General features: G+C 38.4%; 1 protein-coding gene across 7 annotated transcripts in view; it reads right to left on the bottom strand.

Moving 5' to 3' along the window:
• Positions 1-17,045, bottom strand: part of SRFBP1 (serum response factor binding protein 1) — a 129,112-nt gene that overhangs the window by 77,531 nt on the left and 34,536 nt on the right. For 6 of the 7 annotated variants that reach the window (XM_073344802.1, XM_073344808.1, XM_073344805.1 and 3 more), the window contains 2 exons: positions 13,680-13,768; positions 11,222-11,294 (listed from right to left, as the gene is read on the bottom strand). In XM_073344802.1, coding sequence (XP_073200903.1) covers positions 11,222-11,294; positions 13,680-13,768 — 162 coding nt within the window. The remainder of the gene's footprint in view (positions 1-11,221; positions 11,295-13,679; positions 13,769-17,045) is intronic. The other variant, XM_073344806.1, reaches the window with a different exon arrangement.

Raw genomic sequence — 17,045 nt, 5'->3', positions numbered from 1 at the left:
ATTCATATTATTAGTCTTTTAGAAAAGAAATCTATCTTTTGAAAAATCAATAAAGAAAAACAAAAACACCAAACAAATCCAAGAAAACAATGCAATGAGCAAGACTTGTAATGCTTCTGAGATTTCCCTTTATTAGATGAGTTAATGACCTAAACCTTGCTTCTGATCACTTCTTACTTCACTGAATCTATGTGATTTTTGGTATTGATCATTCTCTCTATTGCAAGAAGAGAATGTGCTTAAATTCTACAAATTTAAGAGATTTAAATTCTACAAATCTCCCATATTCCCTCATATTATTTATTTTTGTCCCCCTTTCCCTTGGAACCTCTAGCTCACAGTTAGCGTCAGCCTTAGACATCACTTCTGTGTGGAAAACCACTAACTCCATCTTTAATTCCCATAATTTTCTCTCTGCCTACCTACCTTGAATAACCCTCTACATAAATAGTATCTTCCTATAATGAAACATTTCCAAAGACTGCAGCTTTCCTCCTGGCCATTCCTTCGTCATGTCATTGACTGCACTATGGCTTTCAAGAATTTAGATCTCAATTTTCTTCTCAAAGCCCATACTCTTAAAATCATCCTGGAGCCTCATGTTATCCCCTCAAAACAACTTTACCGACAAATCTGGCATTCACAACCTTCAGAGCATTATTAGAGCTCATACCTCTCTTGACTTTGCTTTTGTTCATATACGCATTCTTTAATTTGTCTGCTGAGCACACATGCCCTAAGTTTTTTCCTTTCTTTAAATCTCATCTTAAAACCTTCCCTTTTAGCCTAAAATTGAGTCCCTAAAGCATTCTTACACTGTGTATGAAGGATACTAGATAAAGATATTATATTGCTTCATTGGTTTCCAACAATATTTTGAAAAAACTGAAAGTGCTAAATGTCTATTGTGTGCCATCTTCTTGCTCTGCTAATAGAGCTGGCCAATTTGCTGCTCAATACCAGCAAGTGGAACCCACACGTTTCCCTTTATTGATCAAGGGGAGGGCTTTACCCTTCTTCTATAATTCCACTGCAGAGATTCTCGATTAGATAAATTTGGGATAAGAAAACAAAATCAGGCTTAAAAGAGTGCCTTTTTTAAAAGGGACAGAGTCACTCAATGATAGCAAATATCTAACAACGCAAATCACACAATGTGTAAATGTGATTTTTTACTTTTTAGTAGGTATGTTAAATCTTGGACACTAAATACTAATTTCTGTTAAAAACTTTTAAAAATTAAGATGCTATTTTCTGATTAGTTTGACATTTCAACAGTATATTGTGTAAAGAAAGCTAGATTAAATATTACACTTTTTAAAAAATAGGATAAAAAACTGCAAAGTCAAACCATAATACATTTGGAAAATACCTTCAAACAAGGCAAGGACTATTTTAAAAATATCCCTATCTTTCCAGTTTGTCAATTTTTTTTATTTCTATAAAGTAAATAGCTTCTAAGAAAGAAAAGAACAGTATGCTCCTTGGTAGCCTTTTTCTTTTCTTCTTTTGAGAAATGTTAAAATAAATGTTTTATTCAGTTCTGGCAAAATGAAGTCAGAAGAGTCCAAAAACACTGTTCTATTCCAATAGCTCCGAAAACTCCTGCAAACAATTAACCCAGTTCTTGCATCCACGTAGCTGGAATTTTTAACCACTGTCATCTTCCACATAAAACACATTCCTAATTCCTGTGCTTCAGAAATGCAACAACTCTAAACACATTTCACTGTTATTGAATGCAATTAATTGTCCTTTAATTCTCCTGCATTACCCAAAAAACCCACGATACATAAGCATCAATGACAAATGCGATTCCAAACCACAGTCATATAACTGATCCTACGAACAAATTTGCTGTAAATAAAAAAGTTCTGTCTACAAGTGGCAAAATATCCTTGGGTTTCAACATATTCACCATTATTTGCCTCTATGACTATTTATATATGACTTTTTTTAAAAAAAAGTTAAGTCTCTGTAACATGGCACAATATTTGTTGTTCTTCAGGTATGGGATAACATTATCCTTCAACATAGTATACTGGCTGTAAAATTAGTTCATTGTCGGCTATTGTATTAACTGAGAAATAAAATTAGCACTAAATCTGGTGTCAAGGTGTCGCAATTCCCATGTTGTTCAATTGGAGGAGAGAGGGGTTGGGTGGTCCTGGCTAGATAGAAGAGTGGATGCAAGGGAAGGGGAAGAGGTCCTGGTACAGAAAAGGTTCAAGAAGAACTGCTGTCTAACACATACAGGGGCAAAGTTCAGGCCTAATATGGCCATATTAGGACTTTTGCATGCTGGCATGCAACCTTAATTCTCTTTCTTAAAATTAAATGAAAATCAAAAATATCCCTCCACCAAACTAGTTTGGTTATACAAAGCAGAGAAATGGAGCACACAATGTACATCTGGAGGGAAATTTTTAACACACATGTATAATACACATACAGAAACCATGAAAACACATTTGGGAAAATTCACTTTCCAGGCCTAGTTACTTAAGCTTTCTTTATGTTAAAAGGTCTGATCCTGAAGAGGGCTGAGCATTTACAACTCTTATTGTGTTGAATAGAGACAGCGCTGATGAGCAGATCTCCCATCAGGTAATTAAGCACTAAGATGTCTTCCAGTCACACACATGCCACCATAGAATAGAATCATAGAATATCAGGGTTGGAAGGGACCCCAGAAGGTCATCTAGTCCAACCCCCTGCTCAAAGCAGGACCAATTCCCAGTTAAATCATCCCAGCCAGGGCTTTGTCAAGCCTGACCTTAAAAACCTCTAAGGAAGGAGATTCTACCACCTCCCTAGGTAACGCATTCCAGTGTTTCACCACCCTCTTAGTGAAAAAGTTTTTCCTAATATTCAATCTAAACCTTCCCCACTGCAACTTGAGACCATTACTCCTCGTTCTGTCATCTGCTACCATTGAGAACAGTCTAGAGCCATCCTCTTTGGAACCCCCTTTCAGGTAGTTGAAAGCAGCTATCAAATCCCCCCTCATTCTTCTCTTCTGCAGGCTAAACAATCCCAGCTCCCTCAGCCTCTCCTCATAACTCATGTGTTCCAGTCCCCGAATCATTTTTGTTGCCCTTCGCTGGACTCTCTCCAATTTATCCACATCCTTCTTGAAGTGTGGGGCCCAAAACTGGACACAGTACTCCAGATGAGGCCTCACCAATGTCGAATAGAGGGGAACGATCACGTCCCTCGATCTGCTCGCTATGCCCCTACTTATACATCCCAAAATGCCATTGGCCTTCTTGGCAACAAGGGCACACTGCTGACTCCTATCCAGCTTCTCGTCCACTGTCACCCCTAGGTCCTTTTCCGCAGAACTGCTGCCTAGCCATTCGGTCCCTAGTCTGTAGCTGTGCAGAAAGGGAAGAGAAAAAAAATTCAGGATGTAACAGTGGCTAGACTGAAATTATTTAAATGTTAGTCAATAATGAGATGCATATCCCAGAAATGTACAAAAAGGCCTACTATTTTTTTAAACCAATTGAATGTTGATAATTTCCAGAGAGATGAATAGATAGAGGGTCTCCATGCAGAAAATCAAAACTCATTACACTGGCTGAGGAGAGAAGTCCCTCAGACTGGGGCTCAAATCCCCTTGACTTTTTCCTATGTAAAGATGATGCTTGAGTGTTGCTCTGGAAATGCTGAGCAGGAGCAACAACAATGCAATTGCTCCAAGACTCTTGAGTTCTTTTCTTCACACAGTGTACTTGAAATGATGACCTTATGAAATGGACTAACGTGGTAGACTATCACCTTTGATCCCTTCTGAAGCCCACCAATCCAGTGAGAGTTTGCCCAGGTTTGATTTTTTTTAAATGTTAGCCTTGTTGATGGAGAAAGGTGGTCTGGCTCTGGTCCTCCGCTTGTTGTAACAGAAAAAAAATCACCTATTAGTTCTGAAAGAACAAAAAGGCTGCCTCTGCTAATTTTAAACAGAAACCTAAAAGGACTTTAACTTTTACTGATGTTTCCTTTCTTGAGATTCCTGAGAAAGCTGCATTTTCTTTAAATCTGTAGGAACCTTAATAACTTTGTCTAGCCACATCTACACTGTACGTGCTAAGTATTGTTATAGTAGCCATCTACTGAAAAAGGTACAGAAGAAAAAAAGTGTATGGATTAAATAGGTTCTAGAGATAACATTTTCTTTCCTAGGCTCTAACCCAGCTAATTCATCTGCCCACTATTGTGTTTTTCCCCTCTAAATTTGCCTTCCTTGTCTTTATCTTCTTTAAGTTGCTCATCCTTAGCCTTGCTGTATTCCCCAGGCCTGATGACAAAGTGAGAGCAGCAGTCATACAGAGTTAAACATTCTGACTCTTCAGCTGTGAAGGCACACTGACAGGGACTGACAGCCCGAGTTAAGGTGACCAAATGACCTGATTTTATAGGGACAGTCCTGATTTTGGGTCTTTTTCTTATATAGGTTCCTATTACCCCCCACCCATGTCCCAATTTTTCACATTTGCTGTCTGGTCACCCTAGCCTGAGTCCTGCAGCTGTATATCTGAACAGGCCAAGTGGAGAAGGCTGTGAAGATGGTTTTTGAAGACAAAGCAAATGAGAGAGAAACAAAAAAAGTGTGAAAAAAACTGAAGTTTTTTGTGAAAAAACAAAAAAGCAAAGAAAAAACAGTGCTCAGAGGGAAGGCTGAGCACACCTACTTGAAGCATTCATTTGTGCTGTCTTTGTTGCTGATTGTGGGCAAACCAACCAAGAGGCCTGGTCTCTGAATTGGTGGATGCTCTCTGTCTCAATTTATTACAGAGATAACAGAAAATAAGTGAAAAATGACTGAGTTTACTTTGTTGTAGAACATTACATTTTTAAGACTTATCTTTAGGGACCAATATTCATATTATATCAATCCATACTTTTGCATTTAATATTAAAAATGCTCTATCAACGTCAGAGGTCAAAGCTCAGGAAGATTTTATTCAAAATCTGGGTAGTTTTCTTGAGAATGACATATGGCCAGAACATAAGCTCCCAGGAATCTGGAAGAGTTTATGTACTACTTGTTCATTCAGAATGCCCACAATAAATATATGATTTCAGTGAAAAGTCAAATCAGGCCTCCAAACTGGGGTTGTTTTTGGCTTGAAAGTTAACAAAATATGAATTTTCAAGATATGATTTTACAGTATACATAGCCAGGATCTTCCTGAGATTTTAATAAGTTGGGTTCTCTTTCCACTCCACCATTTGAGGGTGATGTTAAGGGAGAGCAAAACATATCCAGTCTGTCTTGCATATCTGAGTCCTACTAAAAAACAGTACCATATTAAAAGTGGAAGCAAGAACACAATAATTTGTGGTGTTTCTTTGCAATATGCTAAAGATTCTTCTTGGATGGAAAGGATATGTAGAGGTGTTTGTGTTTAAAACCAACTTTTTTCCTCTTACTTTTCTCTTTGATATTCCCATTTGTTTTTAGCAGATAAAAGTTATGCCTGAAACAGTCAAATATATTTGTAATTTTGAAAGCCAATCTGATTATCTGTGCTTCTTTGATTTATGGAAAACACCCAGTCCGTTAAGAAGCATGTTCAAGAAAAGCAGACCTGTTTTTCTACTCTCCACTTCTCCAGTGAGAAGTACAATTTTTATTTTACATTTCCTTCCCCAAAACATGGAAGGGAGATGAACGTGGAACAATTGAACTTTTTCCAACTCAAAATCCAATGCCAAGAGCAGCTAATATGCAGTATTATTTTGGCCTAAAACAAGACAGATGCCATAGCAAATTCATAGGGCAACTTCTTGAGTCTGTTCAATTAACGTCAGCTGGGGAAAAAAGCCGGATAAAAGCTGATGTAGTAAGAGAGACTAAGGTGGAGCACGATTGTGTAAGTAAATAAGCCTAAAACCACTACCACTGTCCTTGAATATTACTGTTAATAACTATTCATATTACATGAATGCCTCCCCTTTCCTCTTTTCCCACTTTTTTGGATGACGTTAGTGGAGCAAGAGTGATTTGGTGTATCCCCTCACAAACACCACCTTTCCCAAAAACTATTAACACAGAAGGCCTGTTGACCCATTTACCACTCTTGATCTTTAAAAGACATCATTAGGGTGAAGGGGAATTAGTTCCTCAATTTCCAAAGGGATTCCATCTTAAATAATCTCTCCACTCTTCCTTTCTTTTAGCTGTTCCCACTCCATATTAAACTGTCAAAAACGCACAACCCATTGTGGGCGTGTAAGAGTAGGAAGAGGTCTGCTTGCACAGAAATTTTCCACATAGCACAAACCCTAATTGCTCCTACCTACTAAACTATACTTTTTTGGGGGGGGGGAGGGGGGGAGAGAGAAGGACACAAAAAAACAAAAAAAAAAAGCTCTAATCCTACTCAGAGAACAAAAGGCAACAGTGTGCTACAGGTCACATGTTTCAGGGCAACAACAGAAACATACTTGGGCTGTACAGCAGGTAGGCACGGGATCTCCCACTAAGCCGAGCAAAAATAAAATACAGTTAATAATTCAGTAATAGTCACATCCACTTTCCTAAACTAATGTCCTGTATCTTATCTTATTTGTATTGATTGTTTAGATTTCTAAAGTGTTGTGTAAATGATTACATAATTTTTAGAAATTAATGTTGAACCACCACAAGATTCAGGGACAGCAAAAAAAGAGCCCTAACAGACAGCATATAGGTAGGAAACATCAGTCCAAAATGGCAGATCTAAGAAAGCACTAATTAAGAGTTACAGCTGAAACCACGTATCAGAGTGTCTCCCTTGGGATAGAAAGCCGATACGTCAACTCCTTTCTACAAGTTCTGAAAGCACACATTTCTCCGTAGGCTCTTTTTGAATTATTGATGCTAAGAGAACTTCAGAGACTAAAGCTGTGGTTTGAGACTTTTCCCAAGTATAGACATCTAAAATTGGGTCAAAAAGTTCCAATCTTTAGAGAACAACCTAACCCCCCACCCCCCAAAAAATAACCCAATCAAATAAAAACTAAAATGAAGCTTCCTACATGATTTTTGGATTTGGAAACTGGACACAAATTTTATATAGTCACTAATGAAGCACTTGCACTGTGACTGCCATACTTCTCCATTCCAACTCTGACATGTTCTACCAAGACTCCAAATCCAAAAGTAAAATAAAGATTCCCAGTTGTAGAAGAACAAGTCCAGCTGAATAGGCTTGTCTTGTCAAAGCTGCTTGGTCTTAGGACTGAATGAAAGGAAAACCCAACTTTGAAATTGCTCTGTGAACTGGTGCTACAAAGAAAGATATTTTTTACTATGAAAAGGAATGCACTGGGACACTAAGATTCTTGTAACATCTGCTAAAACATGGAGTACTGGACAGAGTGAAAGAGCATCTGAGAAACGGATGTGCAGTGAGTGAGGATGGGCAAGTTTCCCATCTCGTTTGAGAAAAGTGCTTTGCTTTCATAGTCTATTTTAACACAAACGGTGAGTAGAATTTGACAATAAGTTGCTTATTTTGCCATACTGGCATTATATGTATGAAGGGAATATTTTTGATAAAGTACCATATTTGTTATGGTACATAAATTTACTTGAGTCTAAAATTCTCAGAAGTGGTTCAGTATGGTAACATTGCAATCTTTACTAATATACATACCTATACTACTATCTAGATAGATCATTTGCCACTAAATAGCCTAGGCATCACATGTAGACTTATCAGAATTCATATAAATGTTTATTCTTAAGTATTTTTTTCTATTTTCATCCACTTAAATCTTCATAGTTGTGGGAAATTAGGCGGAGGAGGAGGAAGGGGGAAGCAGAGACAATTATTTAATGATAGCAGACACTGATTCATGAAGCTTTAGCTTTTTAACCATTAAAACAAATTGTCATCACATCAAAATATACATAATAAATAGTCTTACAGCAAACCATTAAGTTCTCACGCAACATTTTTCTTACGTTGCCTATCTGTAAATTTCTTTTATCAATAGAAATATTTTTTTTTAGTTAATTTCACTTGTGCACTCCGAAAGTGACTTAACTGACATTTACTGATAAAAATCTAATCCTTCCAAGCTGAGAGTTACATACGGTTGCTTTACACTTTTTTAATACAATACAATCTTTTAAAATGACACGTTGTACAAATATTAAACTGCATAGTCTATGACTTGGTATTTGTGCTTATCTAAAAAGCATCAGCTATTATTAATTACTTGATCAAACCAGATCCTAAACCTAAACTTTTCACAAATATTGCTTGTTCTTATATTGAAATGCCAAACTTCAAATCTCTTATAATTAGGGTACAAAGTGTCTATAATAAGATAACCAGTAATGCTCACATGGCATAACTACAAAACTAGCTACAGTTATTGCTCTCCTATGTTTATTATTTCAGAAGTGGCAGGTGGTATTGCGGAACCAACTGATGGGAATTTAATAAACCTACTTCAGGAAAAACTGGGTACAGGCTTATACACTATATTAGATTTTTAATTTGTGTAACAAATCATTAGGGATATGCATGATTTCTACCATTCAGTCCTGGTGAACCACTCAACTGTCCTTTTGTTTTCCTTCTGTAAGTGTAACATCCTGGGTCACTTCTGCCCCATCAAGCGGGCAGTCTCCTGGAAAGTTTTGTATATTCTGGTGCCTGTGCTCCAAAACAATGTTCAGACTCCTTGGTCTTACGTTAAATTCCAGGTTTCCAACTTCAGATTCTATCCTTCACAAATGGCCCAGTCAACTAGCATTTAGAATTGCTGAACATATGAAGTTAAATTTGTATCAATCCTCCAGCTACTGAATCACTAAAAACCTCCTTTAATTCCATATGTTTATAGAAATGTTATCCACCCTTGATAAATTAATCCAATCTCATAGGATGTTGCTTTGGAAGAGCTAACATTTTTTTCCAGAACACTAACTGTTGCTGCTAACCTACTTTTCCCCTACGGTTAACTGAAAGCCTGGATCAAGAGAAAATATCCAGTTTGCTTTCCGCTCTTTTTGTTATAGAGTCACTGAAATGCTAGAGTTCCAAAGAGTAGAGCTATCATACGGCCTACAATAAGAATTTTTCTGCTGTATTTATGTCTCATGCTATGGTTGTTGGACAAGAAAGAAAAAAAAAATAAATGAATAAGCCAACAGGTAAAGAATGTGAAGTAGGGGGAAGTCACAAGCATGTGCAAGCCCTGTGGCTTGATGCCTATGAGAGAAGGGAGCTTTCTGATGTAGTGTGGTTGTAGCCAGGTCGGTTCCAGGATATTAGAGACATAAGATGGGTGAAATATCTTTTATTGGGCCAACTTCTGTTGGTGAGAGACAAGCTTCTGAGCTTACATTAACCTCTTCTTCAGTCATCTGTTGAAGAGCAAGGGGAGTCGACAGAGAGGCATACTAACGGCCGGTAGTTTGGGGACATTGGGGTACAATTTGACTAAGTTTTGACTTGGGGCCCATATTTTTGAGACTTCCCTGTTAGGAACCCACCTGGACAAAGCCTGAACAATAACTGGATATGGTGTCAACCTGATGAAAACCGATGTTTGCCAAGGTGGAGTAAGAAGCCCTGGACAGAGCTAGAGCGCAAGGGGGAGAGAGACTACACATTCCTAGATAGCTGCTGGGAATATCTCTTAGGGTGGCAAGAACTCTGATGGGTTCTTGAGGGCACTGATCCTGTTGTATTTGAAAGAGCTGAACTAAGAGCTGTAATTGCTCACCAGAAACTCATTATCTAGCCAGTGGCAAGGAGAAGTCAGCAACAGTTCTAGGCTGAGCAGCAACAACTGGGCCCAGCCATAGCACCAAGCAGGCAGAGCAAAGTGACAGTTGGATTCACCCACAGGCCACAGCTTCCAGCAGGAGAGCAGCACACTGAACAGCAGAGGGAGAGCATCAGCCATTCAAGGTCCAATTGTTTGGGACTGTGACTTATGTACTCTGAGGTAAATGGTGGTGGGAGTTAAACTGTAAATACTTGTCTCGATTCAACCTGCTCTTTCCTTTTTCTCCCCTCCCGGCAATAAAGTTAATTTGTCTAAACTTCTGTGCTTGTGACTGGGTACAGATTAGCTTGGCAAAGGCTACCAGAGTGGTTATAGGTTCCCAGATTACTGAGTGGGGGCTTGAGCCAAAAAGACAGACACTAGAGAGAATCCCCTAACATAAGGGCCCGGCCCTTGTTGCTGCCAACCCAACTAGCAGAAAGGTTACACATGGAATGTCTCTGAATCAATTATCTGACATTCTTTAATTGCTTTCCATGTTTAAATGCAGTACTGTATGTTTTATCGTTACCCACATGGGAGAGGCTTTTCTGTCTATTTCTTGTTCATCTGTTGAGACTATCTGGTTTTGAATCAGTTGTAAGAGAAACGCGCTGGAGGAGAGAACATACCCAGCTAGTTTACAGATCTGCCCAAGAACATCTTACTTACTGTTACATCATCAATAAAGACTTTCCAATTTGCATGCCTTTGTATATGACTCAAACCTAGAGTCTCCAGAGACATCAGAAGGAAAAACAACAGGTAAAGTGATGGGAATTCACCAATCTAACTGAGAAAACAGCTCTCGGAACATATTGTATCCTTAAACTCAAACTTGAACGCTGGAATTTTACTCAAATTCAATATTCAGAATTTAAAAAACCTCCATGAAAATTGAACCTGTCATTAGGATAATTATTAGTCAAATGTGATTTTAAAGTTCTGTTATAAAAAATAGACAATCAGACATTTAATTACATGTCACAGTGTTAGCATAACTTTCGAGTCATTCATTTCTCTAACAAACACCCTGTCTAAACAGGGAAAAATGTATCTGATTCAATGTCTCGTCAGTCCACTGCAACTTCAATTTCAACCGATCTACATCCCCTGAACAGCACAAATATTTAAATTCCTATATTTGTAACTGTTACAGTGAAAGCTTCAGGCACAGAGCATTTCTGAACAGATCCAAGTTTAGTTTGGCAAGTCTCAGTCAAAATTAGTTTCACACCTTGACAGATATAGCAACAAACATGGAATATGCAAATATTCTTAGTGTTCCACCTTATTACATTTACAGTCAAAACAGACCTATGCATGATTTCAGGTAAGTCTCTTCATACCACATTGCAAGAAAACAGGCCCAGGGTTTTGTTACTAAAATAAGTGACACTAAATATTAAATATATGTGTGTATATATGAATATGAAGACATTACCTTCATGGCATGAATTTCTTTTAGTAATCTCTCTGCTCGCCTTTGGTTCTTTAGTACCACATCTTCCGAACCCCTGTTGATAAAGACTCTGTTTAACTGGGTAACACACTGATTGGCAACACGGAAATTACTATTTGCAGCAAAATAAATCACAAAAGTCAATATAAACAATTTTACTGTTCACATCTATTTTATGTTAAATGTAAATTATCAGAACAGCGAAGTAGACACATAGAAACATCAATGCGTCCCCAGCTTTTACAAATGAAATTAGCATGCAGAAGAGATATAATGGTAATTCTAAAAACGTGAGGGCAAGTAGTAATATATTTGATAGCAACATTTTGGCAAGGACTTTTCTGAAATCAGAAGAATCTGCTGCATCTTCTCTGGGAGCTGTTGAACTAAACGTAGTGTCTAGAGAATGCTGTAAATCGTTTAGCGCCAGTCTAAGCCAAGGTTGCTCAAACTAGATACGAGATGAATCAAGCCTGAGAAAGTTTACTTGTAAAATTTGTATAAGTACATTATGATTAAATTTTGAATGACCCTAGGTAGGATATAATAATTAAACCTTAAGAGATCGGGATTAAAGAATATCTACCAAAAAAAAAAAGTGAGTTAGCTGAAGATAGAATCCTGAAAATTTAGATGACAAGAGATACTTTTCTGAGTAAAATTTACAATAAAATGTTAATTACTAAATTTAAATACGTAATGGAGGCCACAATACTGCCAAAATCTTACAAAATTTGCTGCAGTGGGTGAAATGTCTAAACAACTGTATTCTTCACATTTTAAACACAACAACAGTAGATTTGTCTTCTTCCATTGGTCTCAGTACTAACAGTGTCACAAATCACTTTGCCCCATGTGAAAGATTAATTACATTAACACGGATTAGAAACACAATTAAAAATTCCAAAAACAGTGTTTATTTGTTCAAAGCATATTGAAGAGAGCTCCTTGCACTGAAACTTGCAGAACTTTGCACTAAGGAAGCTACTGAAGCTTTCTGTAATACAGTGATGTTCTAACACATCAAGGGTAAACTTTTCCAAAATGCTTAAGTGATTTAGTCTAAATCCCATTTTCAAAATTACTACGGTCAAGTGTTTAAACCAGTTTTGAAAATGGGACCGAAGGTCCAAAGTCACTTAAGCACTTCTGAAAATTTTACTTCAAGTCTGCTTTGGGAAATTGTCTTTAGGTTCATATTACTTAAGACCAGTGGTTCCCAAACTGGAATTCATGAAACCCTGGGGGGTTCACCAAATGTTACAGGGGGCTCTCGGAAAAAAATTCCCTAATGGCGGACAGAGCTGTCCATAGGGACCCCAGGCAGAACGGGGCCAGCAGCCCAGAGCCTTGGGGACTTCCAAGAGCTAAGCAGATCAAAGCAAGCATATCTATCACACTGAGGATATTTAAACTTCAAGACTCCTTATACGAAATAGAAAGGGAGGTGGATTTTTTTGTGGTTTTTAAAATAGGCTGCTCGTGTTGTTTTTAAATTCGTATGAAGAATAAGTTTAAGCTTTGTTGTGATGTGCATTATTTGCCCGGACTGCTCAAGATCTGAATGCTTGTGTAGGAGGAACTCCTAGTTGGCTTCTTAAATACCTTCATCCTGTTTCACATCTGATACTCCTTGATGAAACATAGTACATGAGGGCGACGAGGGTCATGTGCCGCCCCCACCGTGGTGCACCCCCCCATAGGTCCCTCCCCTTTTTTTCCCCCCGGCAGCCCCCCCCACACCCCCCCACTTTTCCGGTGGTGTCCCGCCAGGCCCCAGGGTGCACAGGGCCTTCGCCCCCACACTCCTTTTTTCTACTTGCACCTCTGATAGGAGCCTTGTCTTATAATAGGCTTAATCAAAAGTGATACAAGCTACAAAAGTGAGATCTTGGAAGAGTGTTGCCATTTTCATAATGTAATAAAAATACTGTAATGATAAATAATAGTGTGTAATAAGCATGTCATAAAAACAAATGTTATATTCCCAAGAACACTGCTTTTATAATTTATGTCGAAGAAAGGGAGAAAATCCCTGGAAATATTCATTTTTAGGAAGGGGGTTCATGAGACTTGACAGTTTAGTGAAAGGGGTTCATGGGTTGTTAAAGTTTGGGAACCACTGCCTTAGACTATATTAAGGTAAGTTAAATGTTGACACAAATCTATAAATAAGATTTACTACATCTTAGACACTTAATAATGCACATTCATAGAAGTACAGTGCAAGACCAATCCTGTTCTAAAAATATATTGTGTTCTTTAAAAGTATTAACTATTCAATTAATATACTGCCCTACTATCCACCTCAAATGTGTAGTGTTAAATAATGTTTTGTAGATACTCATTTCCCCCACAGTCTAGTCAATATTTACATGTCATTTAAAATAAATGCAGCATTAAAATTTTTTTTAAAAAAGGATTAAATATTAAAACTAACTTTTTTAACCTAAGTTTTGCAATGTGTCTGGTGAGTCTGCGAATGGTAAGAACTCTGGCCTTCTTCACCTCTTTTCTCATCTTCACAACCTATTTGAAAGGAGGACAATATGTTAGATAGCTATTTATCCTCGTGTACAGAAACTAATCAATGTATCTATTATGCCTTTGTTTTTTTTAAACTGATTCAACAAACAGAAAAATATCTGAACACAGTTCATGCCTCTGCTTAACAAAAAATCGTAGTTCAAATGAATTCAGATTCCTGTTAAACTCAAACTGCTTCCATAAACATCAGAGGAGGAAAACAAACCAATAGTCTAAAAATGTGTCTGAGGTCTGAACAGGAAGAAGACATGAAAAAGCCAAGGCATTCTTAACCAGCATATTTTAATAATATTCTTAGAACCAGGCTGGCCTAGAGTTTTGAACAGCTTACATTTATTTTTTGCTCATTCATTTTGTATTCCCACCTTCATTGAAAATGCACCTGTACTTTTCTGTTAAAGTACAATATGGAACAAAACTACATTTAACTGACAATTTAAATGTTCTTTAAAAAGCCCCTAAAACTAACATTTATTCATTCTTCAATAATAGACTCTCTGTCAAAGGCCATTCTAAATTCTACAAGAACAAACAAATAGACAAACAAATGAAACCACATTGTTACATACCGACTGTCATTAAATTTAGTTTCATTTCCACCCCACGAATTTATACTTGCAAGTTGTAAATTTACAGACTTACATCAATATATATTTAATCCTACTTTAGTATTATTTCTCCCCAACCCACCTCACAAAAAACACATTTGAAAAATGTAGCATAGATAAACAGATGGTAAGTCCAGCAAGTTATCTAGGATCTTTTGCCATGAAATTTCTCCAGGGCCAAACTTATTGCAAGTTAGTGTTTTCATAAAGATACAAGAACTTTGAGATGTAGGATGATAATAGCATCTCATTGATGACTGATGACCTGGCCATTTGTGTACGTTAATACTGTAAAGAAATTTAAAACTATTTAGCAATAGATTTTCCAAATACATTTCTAGAACTCTCTTTTTTGAAGTGATTTACCATCATCAATAGTAACAGTGTTAAATGCTAAACCCACAAAGTGGAGAGAAAAAGAAATCAGAACAAAAACAGTGTCTGATTTTTTATTTGTGGTAAAGTTCTAGCAAAATCCTAAAATTTACTCCTAGACAGAGAATTTGTACTGTATGCCAAGTTGCCATGCCCTTCTTAAAATTCCATAGAGGACTTTCTCTTTATTGTACCCGGAGTTTTTATTTTTAAACTGACAATTTTAAATACTTGAACATTCCCTATGCATATCTACATATAAAATCTAAAATACTGATATATCTGGGGCAAACCCTAAATGTTCTAACAGCTCATGGCATTAGGCATGCATCAAACTGAGACTGAATTAACTTCTCAGAAGTCTATGCAAGTCTTCTCCTGCCCAGTACAAGTGATATAATGTACTAGCTGCAGAAGTATCCAGTGGTACAAACAAGGTACCCTACCTCCCCCATGCGTTTACCATGTTCAACGTGATACAGTTTTTCTCCTCAGAGTATTAAATGGGGCAACATCCACAAGTGTTGGAGTTCTACCACCTTGTCATGCACAGCAGTAATTTAGTTGTAGGCCCTGCTCAGCATAGGGTCTTCTTTTTGCTCACAGACAAAATCTGTGTCATGAGCCAAGGCTCCCTAAATCTGGCAACCACTACCACTCCTGTCTGCAACCTGGATGAATGACCTGTGAATCTTAAACTTCCCTAAATTCTAATGACTAATTCTCCTAACTCAGCTAGATCCACCATTCCAGGATCTTCCCCAGGTGCTAGAATTGGGTTCAGCAGCCACTGTATTCAATTTTCTTAGCTCCTGGATACATTTCCCACAGGTACTGCTAATCCGAGGATAGGACAACAGCGAGGGTAGAGCCATGTGTCATCCCACAGATAGCCATAGTCATCTGCAGAGGTAGGCCTTCAAATCAATGTGAATGCACTGTAGAAAGATGGTCTCCCCTGGGGTTCCTTCTGCCCCAGGCACAGGAGTCTGCACCAGGATCTGGCTATAAACAGAGTCCAACCGACCTTGCACTTCTGTCCCATTGATCCACACAGGGATCAATTATTTTGGCAGGTCTGGTCTTCCACACTCAGCTTTCCACTGTTCAAACCTTGGGATACTCACATTCCATAAAGGGGCACTCTCTTTGGGTGTGTTCTGGTTGCCCACATGAGAACAGGCCAACATGTTTTGGTCTGAGCCCATTCTCTCATCTGTTATCAACCTTGTCTGTTAGTGGCTTGGCATCTAAGTCCACACTATTCCCTCAGAGCAGCAGTGTCAGGAGCCAACCACACCCTTTAGGTTTTGTCCAGGCCCTTACTAGCCTGTTGCTGTGACTCGTCCAAAGTCAGTCATTCTAACTGACGAGATGCTAAAGATTAGGGCACTTGTCCCTGACGAACAGAGTGTGTTCTCTTCTGCCTGGGCTTCGTATCAGGTTGGGTTGGCTTGGCTTCTCAGCCCCAGGTTGTCCCCTGCCCTCATCTCTCCAGTTTCTCAGCAGTTGTACTGCCTCAGGCACCTTGGATAGTGCCTTAGTACTCACTTGGGCCGCACTGGTGAGTACTCACAAACTGCACAACCAGCACTAATTTGGCTACTTGAGCACCAGTCCACTCCTCCAGCCATAATCACTACCAGCAATGGTCTTTCAAATTTTGGACCACCACCAGTGGCTAGGCCAGATACATTTCCATCCAGAAATGGCAGCAGTATCTCTCTCTTCACTGAGATCAAGTCCAGGATGACAGCCTCACCCAGTGTGTAATCCGATATAGCCACACAAGGTCAAGCCCTCAGTAGGCTGCATGAGCCAGGTCAGTCAGGTAGCCTGTATCAGGCCCCTATGATCTTGAGGCCCTTGGGAGACCAATGCCACTCATTCAAAAGTGATCAAGAAAGCTTCAGGGTCATAGGCAGGCCATCTTAGTCAGTTTTCATAGGGGTCACGCTGTCAGGAGTGCCTCATGATTGAGTGCCTACCTCAGGGCAGACTGTCAAAAACAGGGCAGACACTCCAAACTGGTGCTATGCTCTATAATTAGATATCAACCCAGTAACACAGTCCCCTTAGGCTCTCCTGTCTATCTTGCCACCCAAGTTGGACTAAAGATCACAAAATATTCAGGTTACTTCCAGTCCCAGAGAAACAGTTTATACCTCAGTTCTCAAAGACAATGCTTCAAACCAATCCTTAATAAACTAACTAAAGGTTTATTAACTAGGAAAAAGAAATTAGAGAGTTATTTACAGGTTAAAGCAAGAAAGCAT

Source organism: Lepidochelys kempii, chromosome 5 (genome assembly GCF_965140265.1).
Source record: "Lepidochelys kempii isolate rLepKem1 chromosome 5, rLepKem1.hap2, whole genome shotgun sequence".
NCBI lineage: Eukaryota > Metazoa > Chordata > Testudines > Cheloniidae > Lepidochelys > Lepidochelys kempii.
This window is presented reverse-complemented; position numbering and strand designations above follow the sequence as displayed.